This window comes from Hibiscus syriacus, unplaced genomic scaffold (genome assembly GCF_006381635.1).
Source record: "Hibiscus syriacus cultivar Baekdansim isolate YM2019G1 unplaced genomic scaffold, ASM638163v2 tig00111393_pilon, whole genome shotgun sequence".
Lineage (NCBI taxonomy): Eukaryota > Viridiplantae > Streptophyta > Magnoliopsida > Malvales > Malvaceae > Hibiscus > Hibiscus syriacus.
In genome coordinates this window covers 177,166-192,407 of record NW_024063079.1, presented here as the reverse complement: position 1 = coordinate 192,407, position 15,242 = coordinate 177,166, and the positions used below count along the sequence as shown (strand labels likewise).

Here is a 15,242-nt window from a genome sequence, read left to right as displayed (position 1 = left end):
GGCGGCGGGATTTGTAGAGGAAGTAAAAAGTGGAGGCGGAGAGGAGAGCCAGAAGAGTTAGGCGCGTGGAGAGCGAGGATGCGGCCATTCTTGCGACTTATTATTTCCTTCTTTTTCCGTCAGAACTTTTGGCGGGTTTTAGCGGAAGTAGGAGCGCAGGCGTTCGTCGTGGTGGTGAAATGGAGGAAGAAGGCGGCAATATAGTCATCTTTGGCACGAACATGGAGATATGTTGAACTTTAAATCAGAGTTTATTTTGAAAAGCAAATACTATTTTGGGTCAATTTTAAAAATGATCCCTCATATTTTAGTAAATTTACATTTTAATCACTAATGTTTGAAAATTTATAACAAGAGAATTATATTGATTTATGACATAACGATTACTCAGTTGTTACCAATGTAAATGACATGAATTTGGAGAATTTGCTCATACCATTACATTTCTAGCAATGAAATGGTCAATGAATGCAGGAACAATGAAACAAACACATGAGAAGTTGGAAAAATGAACAAAATTTACAACAAAGATCAAATTAACATATGCATTTCTTACAGTCTTCCATTCTCCACCAGGTCCAAAGTATGAAAGCTACTGCAAATTTACAGTTACTAAAGGAAGCTGCCATTGTCATACTTCCAGACAGTCCTTAACCCCCTGTTCAAATTTGTCAAGAGAAATTAAGGTATCCTTGAGTGCATCTGCAACCATTTGTCTGTGGAATGAAAGAAATACAAGTGGTCGACAACTGCTTTATTAGGTAAAGGTAAAAGTAGGCTTGGTACTTTTTAATATGAGACCGGACGAATAATTAAAACATGCCAATAAACAAAACTCTGCATGAAAGAGTAATGCGAAAAGTACATGAAAATTAATAACGTGAGAAATAACATTAATACAATGCAAATCCACAAACTGTAATGCTTATGTAAAAGTTGTCAGTGAAAGGAGCTGACATTGTTTCATATTATTAGAAATGAACTCCATCCGCATAATTTGCATTGGGTTTATACTGTAAAAGCATACCTGTTGGAAGCAACTTGAATATCTCTTTCGTTTGCCAAACTATTAAGAGAGGTAAATGAGCTGCCAAGAAAGAAAAATAAAGATAAGCAGGTAAACAAATATGAAGGAAGTAAAATGAAGCCGGGAAAAAACTTGAAGGGAGAATTTTGGATCCAGCAGGCATTGGATCTTAGGGTGACCTAAGGAAAATGACAAGAAATGCTTTAAAATCATCTGGATATCAATGTTCTTCCAACAAACACACAAAAGAGAATCATGCTACAATGAATGCAGAGAAAGAACATCACCATTGGCCAAACAAACGGTGAAAGATATTCCTTCGCCAAACTATTAAGTGAGGTCAACAAGCTACCGGAGAAATAACAATAAGCATCAACAAACTATGGAGGTTAACAGATTATAAACACTTGAAGGGATAATTCTGAATCCGAAAGGCACTGGGATCTTAGGGGGACTTAAGGAAAATGAACCGAAGTGCTTTAAAATAATCTTGATATCGAGTTCTTCCAACAAACACCCAAAAAGCAAAACATGCTGCAATTTATGCAAAGAAGTAAACTTTGTCGCCATTTCCTTCAATAATTATGGCAAATCAACAGCCAGAATTGAAACTAAAAATTACTCAGTGATATTTTACATCTTCAGATTTCAAGCTTAAAAGGAACATAACGCAGATACCTTATAAGATCATCTAGCATAGCTTCAGCTTCCAGCTTAACAGGATTCTTCTTCTCAAGCAAAGAAGAAGCATTATTCACAATCAAACGGAATGTGCAAACCTGTCAATTATAGAAATTCGAGCTACAGAATTATAACCCAAAGTGGGGAATTCATTTCCACCTCTCTGATTTTGTTTTAACTTCACATTTTAGTGAACAGAATGTTGACAATATCAACATTTTGGTGAAATAAAAAAGCCTAAAAAAATTTTTTTCACTTAGAATCAATGGATGCGTAAGAAATTTGATTTTCATTCTAAGGAGTAAGGGCAAGAACAAACCTCGACTCCGGTGTTGGCTTGAAATGCAACGAAGGAATTCCTCTCTTGTACAACACAATCCCTAGCGGCAGATTTCAAGAGTCTTTGGACATCCTCTAAATCCTTACTCAAATTAGTTGATTCCTTGTCAGCTATTTAGAAAATTATCCAAACGACCAAAATTAATCAAAGAAACGCAACAAACAGATTCACAAAATTACAGGAGAAAAGGGACGATAAATAGAAATGTAATGTACTGAGCAAAAGATAAGCGGAGCGAAGGCTTTGGCGAGAAGCATCTATTGGGGCCAAAAGGAATTTCGAAGACTTCCTCTTTTGCTCTTTAAGCCAATCCTTTGGTCCTGCTGCGAATAGCGATAAACACTCAAAACAGCAGTTAATAAAAGAAGAAAAAATCAATAAACAAAAGAAAGAGAGAATTGCTCACAAATCCCAATGGAGAAGGCAGAAGCTTGAGGGGGATGGAAGAGGGAAGTGAGGAGAGAGACTAAAGAGAGAAAAGCAGCGTCTCTGCGGGAGAACTGGATTTGATTTTGAAGATGGCGTTGCAGTTTCTGTTGAGTCTCTTGATTGGGGTTGACGGGGAGCTTTTGAATTGAAATGGGAGGTTTAGGAAGAATTGGCGGGAGACCGGCGACAGTAGACACGGAGGCGCTAGACATAAGGCGGAGCATAGGTGGAGGCATCGCCGATGCAGAGTAATTGCAAGTAAACGAACAATTTTAACGGCCTTCACGAGTGGATTAAACTTAAAAGAACTTTATACTAAAATGAGGGTAAACTACATAATGATCCCTAGATTATTAGGATAATTTCATTTTGGTAAACAAATTTAAAACTTGCAATCAAAGAAAAGATTCAATATTTGAGCAATCAAATTAAGTTCCCTTGCTTATCATTTTCCTTTTGATGTAGGTGTTTTTATATCATAAGAAGAAAAGAAAGGAGGGTGCCGAAAAAGATAAGAGAAAGAAATGCGAGTTACCAAATTATGTTCTAGTTAGCATAAATCAAAACTTGCAATTCCATGACTTTAACGATATAAAATTGTCACTGAAAATTTCAACAACAAATACAAGATGAGTGATTCTGTTTGATCGAGGTGTTCTTGAAGGAGAATTGCTGGCTATAAAATAAATTACCAAAGTCGTAGATAAGAAGGAATGTTACCCGCGGAGGATCAATCATTTCACTTTTAATATGCTTTTTGTGAGTTTTGTGAGCACTCTAATGTTTTTTACCTTGTTTATGAGTTCATCACCTTCACAACTTCACCACCTCAACATATGTGCATAAAGATATTTACGGTGAAAATGGCTTATGATTGTGGTAAGAAGATTGTGAAGTTCTTGAGAACGATAGAAGTTGTGTTCAGTGACGATGATCATAAGAAAAACGTCAAATAATGAAGATATAAACGAAAAGAGACAATAAATTTAAAAAGAATATACGATTTCGTTGGGAAAAATATTTTACTATGTCACGTCAGTTTTTTTAATTGTAATTTAAAACAACAACTTGTAATAAAAACGAATTAAAAATTCAATAAGCAATATTATCTTCAATGTCATTAGTCCATCCTTCGTCATATGACATCTTCACTTTTCGTCCGTTCTAAATTTTGCAACCACGCCATTACGATACCGTAATAATGTTGCCACTCATCTGACAATTCCCACGGACTTTTATTGCAATTATTTTATGTTGTCACTCAAAACTAATAGTTGATGATCATAATAGACACGAAATATTATGTATGATTTTGAAATAGATAATAATTAAGTGATCAAAAAATATTAGAAATAATTGTGTGGCTAAATAGGTAATTTATCCTAGAATAACATGGGTCATTACTCATTATTAGGGTTGGATATGAGACCTGAATCCGACGGGTATCGATTCTATTTGATCGATCAGATTGGTTTTTTTTTTAATTGGATTCAGGTTTGGTTAGATTTTTTTAAGGTGATGTTTGGGTCGGATTCGAATTTATGGTGAAAAATATCTGACTCAGAAAAATATAATTTTATCTTATATATTTATGAATAATTACAATAATACCCCTCAATATATTATTTTTTCAATTAAATCATTATTTTCATTGAATAAAAAATATTTTTTATTATTTCGGATTGGGTCGAAAAAAATCGAGTTTAAATTTTATCTCAAAAATCGATTCGAGTTCAAGTTGGATAGAGGATATATAATTTTAAGGTCAGATCAAACGAAAAATATAAAATTTTTAGATCAAATTAGGTTGGCTAAAACTCGACCTATGCCCATTCCTAGTCACTACTCCTAGACCCGTTCTGGAAAAGCCGAAGCTCGTGATAGACTGGGAAGTAAAGCCCTAGAAAAAAGATCAGAGAATAACCTAATCCCCTTGATTGATCAATCGGACGATCCAATCTTACACATTTCGGTACTGGTACAACCCTCTATAACTACTGAAAACACTCCCTAGTTTTCCCTCACTATTCTCTTTGATCAATTTATGGATTTTGTGTTCTTAATTGATTCGGCAACTCTTTTCTTTCTACTTCTTTGACATTTGATGAAACAGATTTATTTGATTTTTCTACCAGGTGTATTTTGATTGCAAATATCAGATATGTTTAAAATTGCAACGACGTTCTGCAAAAGGATAAGCGTGAAGGAGCTTGTTACCAGCGCTCCTGTCTACTGCACAATCACGGGTATTCTTCATTTAAATGAGTTGTTTTGTTCGCTTTTAGAATTTTGTGAGTTATTTTCAGCTAATTTCATGGAATAATTTTCCATTTTTTGTGGCTTAGATGAGTCTTCTTCCGGCTTAAGTTTGATGCTTAAGAGATGGGCTAGTAAAAAGACTGCCGGATCAACTAAGAATGGAAGAGACTCAAAACCCAAGAATCTTGGGGTGAAGAAATTTGGCGGCGAGGTCAGTGGGTGATCCGGATTCAAATGCTTTAAAATTTAGTAATAGTATATATGAATATGATGTGATACGATTATTGACATTGTTGTGGCAGAGGGTGATTCCTGGAAACATTATAGTCCGCCAGCGAGGAACTCGTTTCCATCCCGGAAACTACGTTGGGATCGGGAAAGATCACACTCTCTATGCTCTCAAGGAAGGGTGTGTGAAATTCAAGACGCATAAGCTTAGTGGGCGCAAATGGGTACATATTGAACCGAAGGAAGGACATGTCCTTCACCCTCTTTATGCAACTGCTGCTTCAGGAGAGCCGAAGACGGCCACATAAGGTTTGTTCCATAGTTTGTTTAGGCAATCAAGTTTGTGTTTTCCGTGATTATCTTGGATAATATTCGACTATCAATTGTATGAGAATTTTGGGAGATGCAAATTAAAAGAACCATGAGTTTTGCTCCCCTATGTTTTGATTATCACATGGTTCTTGTTTCAGTTTCCTTTTGGTTATTCATCTATTTTGAATAATTAATCTTTCAATGGTCTTCGGAATTGGCTAAATCTCCATTTGGCATATATTTTTATACTAAAAGCTTGTCAGTTTCATGCTCCGAGCAGTGCCCCCAGGAGCGGGACGAATCTCGGGTGAGAAAGCTTTCTAAATAAGTCCAATTCCATCATGTAAGTTTCGTTCTTGAAAGAACTCGTATTGACCCTTTTGATGACCACAGGGATCCCACCCTCTAAGATACTACGAAATAGGTCGCCCGAGTGGCCTTGCTTAATAAGATTCGTCTACCTAAAATTCTCAGTCGTGAGGAGCAACTGCTCGTATGTAAATGAGCCTCCAGAACCTGCTAAGTTTGTAGGATCTTTCGGAAGTTGAGGACTATCTCCTTCTGGAACAGGCACAACATCCGCACTGCCTCTTTGATTTCCAATGCCCTTATTACGTATCAAGATGAGTACAAGCAGCAGAACCAAAACTACAATGAAACCAAGTCCACCAATTACTCCAGCCAAGATGAATATCAATCGTTTCCTGTTCTCTGGACTAGATTCTGCAGGAGGCGAAGTAGCGTCTGGTGCTCCAAAACTATCAAAACTTAACCCTCTTTCGCTGTAAAACAGTCTGTAATCCTCCAAACTCCTTTGTTTTGTAGCCTGAAGGCAATTCTTGTCGATACTACCATTCCTTTCGACGCCATTAACAAACTTGCCTTGAAAATAGTTGCCAGAGAGATCAATGAATTTGAACATCCCAGGTGAAAAATTCAAAGTTCCAAAAAGAAATTGTTCGACAGATTGAACACGGCAGCAGTGGCAACACTAGAAGGACCTGTAAAATTGTTGTTTGATACATCTAGGGACTGCAATTTAGACATTGACCAAATTGCACTATTAAGAGCACCATCAAGCTTATTCCTATTCAAATCCACAACTTGCAGCTCAACAAGACTCGAAAACAAATCAACAGGCAGACGTCCCTCGAGCTCGTTATCCCCCATTATCATCTTTCGTAAACTCCTCAACATCTTTATTTCCTCAGGCATTGAACCATACAAAGAATTCTTACTAAGATCAAGCTCAACCAACCTTGAAAGATTACCAAACTGAATAGGAATGGGACAAGAAAGATTATTATCTGAAACATTAAACACTTGAAGACCTCGTAAAGAGCCTAAACTAGGTGGAATTAACCCAGATAAGTAATTTGAAGCAAGTTCAAGCCTTTCAATGTTCCCAAAAGACCCAATGCTTGAAGGAATTAAACCATTGCGCGAATTAATAGAAAGATCAAGAATTTTTAAATTCCTCAACTTTTCCAATGTAGCAGGAATCGAACCAGCAAGATTGTTATTATGAAGATACAAAGAAGTGAGTCGACTCAAGTTACCGAGTGTACCAGGGATTGAACCGGAGATATTGCATGACCGGAGATTAAGAACCTCGAGATTAACCAACCGGTTCCCGAACCAATCCAGTATTGACCCGGGGAGAGGGAACCCGGATGCATTGAAGGAAACTAACGGGGTCAAATGAACCAAAGAATCAACATTGAACCCGGGATTGAGCCGTCCAACTCTGGTTCTTCTTAAACCTGAAACAGTGATGTTCGAGACGGAGCGATTTCGACATTCGACACCGAGCCACGACGAGCAAGGGTCGGCCTTCATGGGCCAATCTTTGCCTCGGAGACCTAGAGATGCGCGGAGATCCAGCAATGCCCGCCGTTCGATTGGAGAACTTATCCGAACTCTCTGAGCCGCCACACACTGGATCAATAACAAGATTACAGCTAAAAAGAAGATTGATAACGCACTTCCTTGAGCTTCCATTGATAATGTGAAGCTGGTGCTGATGAACTTCAATGGAGGCTAAGTCCCTGACTCATCTTCTTCCTAAAAAAAATAAAAATATTTACAAGAATATAAAAAAGAAAAAGAATCTGTTAGTTTTTTATGTTTGACCATTACCATTAACATCAAAAAAGTTCTCTTTCACCAATGTGTACATTTTAATGTTCATAATAAAGCAACTCAATACTCGATAAATAAAAAGAATATTTATTTATTATTTGTAAAAAAATATAAATATTTTTTCTTGTTCTTCGTAAATTCTTACCACCAATCACTAACTTTGGTTCTGCATCGGTGTTGTTCGTTGGTTACCGCCAATCCAGAATCAATAATTTAAACCGATAAAAGAAAATTGAATTCAACTTCATGTATTGAATCCAAACAAAACAACAACAAAATATGCTAATCTTGAAGTTTAAGCTGGCAAACCAAAAAGAATTCTTGTTTGTTTCTCGAGAAAAATAAAATATATGAATGATTGCACGGGGTTTTAAGGGAGGAGGGGTCAAGGGGCATTAATGAGCAAGCGCTTGTTTGCCCAAACGCCGGGCTTTTCGACAAACACTGTGTTACTTGCTATTTAGTGAACCTCAGCCATTACAAAATTTGTTATTAATTTATTATTGCTAGTGGCTCAGTGGAGCCAAACTCAGAGCTTCTTCAATGGTGGTGACATGTTCTATAGCAAATTCATTGACTTGGGAACGATTAGAAGAAAGGTGCAGTCTTGATCGTCAAAATGCACTATTATTTTATAAACAATAAAATTTGGAATATACAAACAAAATAATAAAAAGAGTGAATCCTTTCGTTTTCAGTTTTCACATCATAATCAAACAAATTTGTTGATTAAAAATTTAAATGTTATGTTTAAATTTTATTCAGTTTTGATAGTTGGATTTGAAAAAAATTATTTTTAGATCATTTATATTATTGATATGTTAATAAAATTTGTTAACTTTTAATTTGATCTATAAATTTTAAATTAAATATCAATTTAAACATTGAAATTTTTTTCAGCCCTAAGTTTTAACCTACTTTAATGTTATTCATTGTCCACGTTACTCTGCCCACCTTCTTTGATGGATGATGAGAAAGGTGACATTCTCCGCCTCTCTTCCATTCTTCTCTGGCTCTTGCTAAATGCAATCGAGAAATAGACTGCTGCTTGCTGGCTTCTTCTGGCTAGAAAGTTAAAGTTGTCATTTACTATCGCTTCGATTAAACATGACTAATCATTTTCTCCGAGTAACGAGAGAAGTTCTATCGTGACCTTAATATACAACTAAAAAAACACACTATCGATTTTATTTATTTTTTTAACAAAATCAGTAAAAAATTATTGAAAACATTATTATTTTTACCCAAATCATTATTGAATGCTTTATCGAGCTTGTTAATATATTTTTTTCTACTAGATATATTATGAAACCCGGTAAAGCACTCAATAATAATAAAACCGATAGAAATAATAATGTTTCCGGTAATATTTTACCGGTTTTGTTAAAAAAATAATAATAAAACCAGTAACGTTTTTCCTTAACCGTATATTAGACTGCCACACGTGAGACTTCCCCGCAAATAACGGTAAAAACATGTTAGGAATTAACGAATAGAATTCCGCTGCCTTCGTTCTCTGTCTCTATATATGCCTCACCATTTATATTATGATACATATTAATGATAAAACTAAAAAGTTATCATTTTCTTTATTTTCTTATTTTCATTTTATTTTTTTATTTTCTTACTAAAACAAAACCAACATTAGTTTTATAATATTTTTTAAAGAAAATCAACAAAATCATGTAAATTTAATTTACTTTTTAAATTTATTATTTATTTATTATTAAATTTGAATAAAAAATCATTTATAATAATTCAGTTCAATTAATTTTTTTACATTTTTTTGTTTTTATTTTAGGATTTAGGGTTTAAATTAAATAAATTAATTTCATTAAAATTAATAGAATATTATTGAAAATTTTAAAAATGTTACAAAACTAATGTTGATTTTGTTTTAGTTAGAATTCTATTCGGAATTACCCAACATCGTTACTTGGGAAAATCTCATGTGCGGCAACCTAATATACGGCTAAAGAAAGACGATACTAATTTTTGTTATTATTCCCGTTATTTGCATGGTTTCATGCTTATTTCTAAAGTTTTTTTTTTTCTCCCTTTTAGAAGTTAACTTTATGTGCATTTGAACCTTTTTATGCGTGTTGCAGTTTACTCATAGACTATTGGATTCTCGGAAGAACATAAAACCTATAAAATATTGTAGGTTTAATTAGGGACGGAAGTAAATTTTTGTGTTATGGGTGAATTTTAAAATTTTAGGAGGGGTCTGATTTATAAAATTTGAAGGGATCAAAAACATATTTTTAATAAAAATATATAGAAAAACTTAAAATACATGATAATTTTAAATTTTCAAGGGAGACGATTACCCCCACTCGTAATTAAAAACTTAAAATACATGATAATTAGGGGTCTCAACTATAAAAGGAAAAATAAAATTTAAAAAATTAAGAGTCTTAATTATAAAAATAAAAAAGTAAAATTGAAAATTTTAAGACGGTATAAAAAATATATCTTGAACGAGAGCATTTCCTTGTACACATTATATGACTCATTTGGTGTCTTAGAGCGTTATTAAATGGTATATCAATCAATTAATAACTTATGAGTTACGACCCTTAATGATGATTCTTCATATATTTATGAAGGATTTATTTACGAGATGAGGAATTATAATTCTTTTATCTATATTAGGGTGTTTTTGCAATTTTATACTTAGATAATTTAATTATTTAAAACTTACGATATTTTTAGACATTTTAGTCGCCGAAGCATTTCCATTAATCTTAACTCATATGACTCTTATAGTTTAGTTATAGGTCTAAGAGTATCTCACACTTTTTATAAATTTAATGCTCACTTCCATTCGTCAGAGAATTTAACGGTATTTCATAATTTTACACTTAACAACGAAGTTTTAGTAACTTGAATCCCCAAGGGTACTTTGACCAATTAATGGTTTAATACCTCATTTTAATCTCATTTAACCGTAATAGGTCATTATCCAACGTTTCCGGTTGTTTTAACGGACAAACTATGTTTTCTCCAACCTTCGACATCGATGCCTAATAGGGTATCAATACGTAACTCTAAGCCTAAGACCAAAATGCATCGTCTAATTTCGGCTAATTTCGGTATTGATACCAAGAGATGAGGGGCGGAGCCAAGATTATATATATAGACAGGGGCTGAAATATTAAACCTTTTAAGAAAAATACAATGACTTATTAGGTATTTAAACTTACAATTCAGAAAACAATGTATAGTTATCTAATAATTAAATTTATAATGACCTAGATTGTTATTAGACAAAAATATATATGAGAACATTGGATTATCATTCCTTTTTTTGTATAACCACTTATTTCCAATCTATTGGTCGACTAATTCGGATCGGGTACTGCAGAGGCGAGGGCGACCCTCCCAACCCAATTTGCTCCATTCACAATCGCCAAGATTCAAATCTCTGACCTTGCTTAAGGGATCTAATGCCTCATCCCACTAGACCAACCGATTGTTGGTATTAGATTATCATGCTTTAGTTCTCCCCCTACTTGATTAAATATCTAATAAATTCTTATATTTTTTAATTTAAATACTTTTTTTACATTAACTAAAATATTATTAGATCAAAATCTATCGAGTATAAAATAATTTTACAGGGGTCGGGGGCCCCTTTGGACCCTAAGCGAGCTCCGCCTTGCAAGAGATCAATATTGATACTCCTTAAATGAATATCGATACTCTATGAATATTTTAGCCAAATTCCAACTACAATTTCATATATTATTGATACTCCATAAATGATATTCATAATCAAACCTAAAAAAGACCATTTTGAGCTAAAAACAACTCTCAAAACCCTTATAAACACTCAAGTTAAGGCCTCGCTTAATTTATGAGGCTTAAGGAGATAGTTTTAGGTCATTTAACATAAATTTTCACCTGTTTAACAACAAAAACATCAAATTAATATAATATCTGATTGACACTCAAACACTCAACATGTATTACACAAACAAGCAAGTAATCATATTTTTGAAGTTCAAGAAGCATTTACAAAATTTAAAGTGTACTTCTTTGGCTCAAAACACAGTTGGAAGCTCATAACTTATCTTCCACCAAGCTTTCCCCCCCCCCCTCTTGCACAAGAGAACTCTCCCACCTTTTTGTTACGAATCATAAAACCCTCCATAAACTCCTATGCTTGCACTACACCATCTTCCAATGAATATGTAGAGCACATATCGAAGCTCTTGAATATCTAGAGCTAATTCTTACCATCCTTAGACTCAATTCTCTCTGGAAAAAAATGCAAACTTGAACCTTTGAATTATAGAGCTTTAGCTTATGAGAGAAAGATAATAGACGAGGAGGAGAAAAATTAATAAGACAGCAAGACTTCACAATTTGGTTTCAACTCAAAAATCCTTTTTCACGGCCATCTAGGCCCAAAACGCCTTCGATGAGGCCCACATTTTACCTAACGGTTTTAACTTCTCTCACATTGATCAATAGACCTCTCAAATTAACTCTCATTTATTGACTTAAAAATTCAAATCGTTACATAAACTAAATGAGAATTTTACAAGAGTATTTTTGACTCATTTGAGAGAAGTTTGTGAAGTATTTGACAGAAGACTACACCCCAACAATCGATAATAGCCTCAAGGTCGAGTTTTGTCTTTCGTAGCCACCAGTGCTCAAGTTTGTGCATATGCCTCTCTCAGCTATGAAGATTGTCAATGGTTTTTGACAGACTACGCGAGAAAAAAATCTTGACATGGAGATAATATCAATTGTTGGAGATTTGATTGATTATTTAGCAGATAACACCCTATAAATTTCTAATGAAATGTTCGGAAATTCTCTCAGTAGTATCATTGTAAGAATATTGTTAATTTATGATATTAAATAATTATTTTTATGTACGATTTAGCCAATTAAATATAGATAAATGGTTTCAATATAAGAATTATCAATATCATTAATAGTAATTGAAGTTATATTCCCTTGAAAAAAATAATTGATGGATCTGCTTATGTTGCACCATTTTGATAATTTTATGCCTGCACGTTGATCATCACAGACAAACTCTTCACAAACTCTCTAGCACCAGAAAGTACAGAACACAAACTTCCTATCTCCGAACGTTCATCATTACAGACATTGTGGATCCTTTCACACTTGCAATATATGAACAATCAACTTTCCAACATCTTAAACCGAACAAGACAAGATTCTACAATACCTCATTGCATTCAACCCATACCTAGACCTCAAATTCTCAGCTATCAAGCATTCATATTTCATAATCCCAACAATACAAACCCCTACCACTAGCAACATATGATCAAGAAACATGTGAACATCTAAAACCCAACAAGAGAAATTCAAAGCTATCAACCCTCCACGCAAAGCAAAAACCAAGCATTCCACCATAATACACCTATGCATTCAACCAAACACTAGACTGCATATTGAACAGCACCAGATAGTACTATTATGCAAAAAGCAATTTACTTTGATGTAATATGCAACAATGTAGCAGATTGAAGACCTCCCTTGCTAGCAATAAAACTAGAGAAGAACTTGCTTTGTTTCATTTAACAAGGATTAATTTTAATGACTCTGCAGTATGCACAAAGCAATTTTCTTTCAAGTTTCTATATTCTATCAATATAACAACTCGAATCTAAACCACATAACAAATAGTGCAATTACATAACAAAAGAATTTAGATTTGATTACATTAATCGAATATTTATACTTTTTCAATATACAACAGTCAATAATCAAACCCTGAAATGAATTTTAAAAAAAACTTCCTTCCTCAATTAATCAAGGAAACCAGTTTGTCTCCAAACGAAATTTCTTACCTGTCTCAGATCCCTTCCTTTTAGGGTTCTCCCCACGCCTTCGAGCACTGAACAAGCCAACACAGGGGGCTGCGCTAAGCTCATGACCACAATCTCATGCGGTGGCAGCATTTCCCCTTCTTCCTCCAGGTCCATGTCGTAATCATAGTCAAAATCTTGTTTTTTCCCTCATCGGTTTCGCTAACATCGGCACGTTAACAGGCGCCGTTTGATGAAACCTTCCTGAAGAAAAAGATGAAGATGAAACGATCGGGGTTCGTTCTTGCGGCGGTTTAGGAATCGAAGGAATTGAACGAGCAGAGAAATATGTTGAAGTCATCGAGGGCGACGGGAGAATGATGGAAAATGACTTACGGGTTTCCAAATGGTAAGTCAGTTTACCGTGTTTTACTTTTAGTTTTTCCGTTGACTATAAAACAAATTACATTAACCCTATTATTTTACTGGAATCAAACACAGGAAAACGGAAAAAATATTTTTCGTTAAATGTTTTCCCTCAACCAAACGGATCCTGAATCTTTGATTAGTTAACATCCTTCAAACGGTTCCATTGTATTAGTTTATAAATACTTCAAGTTCTTGTTAAAAAAAGCCTTAAAATAAAAAGTCAAAAAAATATTGACGTAGTCTTTTGATCTATCTAATTGTTTTGGTCGTTGATTGTTACGGTATTGATGCGGTAATTCATGATGAAGTGATAATTCACAACTTTACGTTATTGATATGACAGTTCACAGTACTGACATGATGATCTATGATGGTTGATGATGTTGCAAATGTGTTAAATTGGTTTTTTTATTGAATTCAATGATAAATTGATTTTTTTAAGTTAAGATTTATTTATTTTTTTAAAAACTAAAAAACATTTTAAATTTATATGTAAAATATAAAATATTAAAAATAATAATATGAAAATATGAAAAATAAAAATTTGTTACTAAAAAATAATGTATACATTAAAAACTAAAAAAAATATATTACAAATTATAAAATTGTAAATTATTAAAAAAATAAAAATATTTTAAAATATATCACAAACTATAAAATTAGTTATATCAAGATGACTATTTTAGTTGAGACTCGAGAGGTTATTTCTTACAGTAGTTGAGTTGTTGTAAATATAATAATCGCTTGAATAACATTGATCCCTTGTGGCTTGAAACAACAATCTTTAAAGTTTGGATTGTTATATTATTAATTTTTATTACGAATAAAAAACTTTAACTTTTAAAAATATATTATTTAAAATAAAAACAATATAATTATTTTAAACTGAAGTAATATTAGATTAATTTCCCATGACATCAAAACTTGAATTATAGGTAGAGAGTTATAGAGGAAACTATGATTAGGGTTGTCGACAGTGACAAGAGAAGACGTGAATAAAGAGAGGTGATTGAATAGGGGGAATGGATGACATGAAATACGAAGGAAATGGGAAAATTTTCAAGTGAGAAAAGCAGGTGAGTTGATAAAACAAAAACATGATAAAAGTGCTGGTGAGGGATTCTTTCGAATAACCCATTGGTCGAGTCAGCAGTACTACAACCTGCAACATATAAATATATATATATATATATATGAACAGTGTTGAAGCGAGTACCAAAGCCAACGTGAAAAAAGCACAAATAAATTGCACCACGGAAAGGCAAAGACATTGGCGTGGTTGGTTGTTGTTGGCAGGGGGCTTTTGCAGAAAATGGCGCACATTAACCTCTTTGATCATCATTCACTATACTCTTAGCAACAAGGCAAACAAATCTTACTGTGGACCCATACCCCTTCTTTCACTCTTTGAATTTGTATCTTGTAATGGAGTGGTTATTAGTTTGTGGAAAGCTGGTTTATTAAGAAAAGTTGAGGTTTTCTGGGAAGGATTATGGACGAAGCAAAGGCATGTCGCATCAACGGGAGTCACTGTACTTTTAACTCTCTGCTTGCTCATTTCAGGGAGGAACCTCAAGTGCCTACACTTTTACAATTT

The 15,242-nt window shown here is 33.9% G+C and overlaps 2 protein-coding genes and 1 pseudogene across 3 annotated transcripts; 1 reads left to right on the top strand and 2 right to left on the bottom strand.

The window, feature by feature from the left end:
* Positions 1-476: 476 nt before the first annotated feature.
* Positions 477-2,772, bottom strand: LOC120160842. Its single transcript, XM_039171164.1, has 6 exons — positions 2,455-2,772; positions 2,264-2,371; positions 2,028-2,158; positions 1,706-1,806; positions 1,028-1,087; positions 477-716 (listed from the first exon to the last, which is right to left on the bottom strand). The coding sequence occupies exons 1-6, from the start codon at positions 2,711-2,713 to the stop codon at positions 632-634; spliced, it is 744 nt and encodes a 247-aa protein (XP_039027095.1). The 5' UTR covers positions 2,714-2,772; the 3' UTR covers positions 477-631.
* A 1,561-nt stretch (positions 2,773-4,333) lies between these two features.
* Positions 4,334-5,424, top strand: LOC120160826 (50S ribosomal protein L27-like). Of its 2 annotated transcripts, none has more exons than XM_039171156.1 (4): positions 4,334-4,449; positions 4,637-4,723; positions 4,823-4,947; positions 5,039-5,424. In XM_039171156.1, exons 2-4 carry the CDS (start codon positions 4,639-4,641, stop codon positions 5,270-5,272), a joined length of 444 nt encoding a protein of 147 aa, XP_039027087.1. In that variant the 5' UTR covers positions 4,334-4,449; positions 4,637-4,638; the 3' UTR covers positions 5,273-5,424. The 2 variants fall into 2 exon arrangements, with proteins under 2 accessions (XP_039027087.1, XP_039027086.1); XM_039171155.1 differs by having other exon boundaries at positions 4,350-4,449; positions 4,613-4,723.
* A 50-nt stretch (positions 5,425-5,474) lies between these two features.
* On the bottom strand, positions 5,475-13,393 carry LOC120160796 (annotated as a pseudogene).
* Between the last annotated feature and the right edge of the window lie 1,849 nt (positions 13,394-15,242).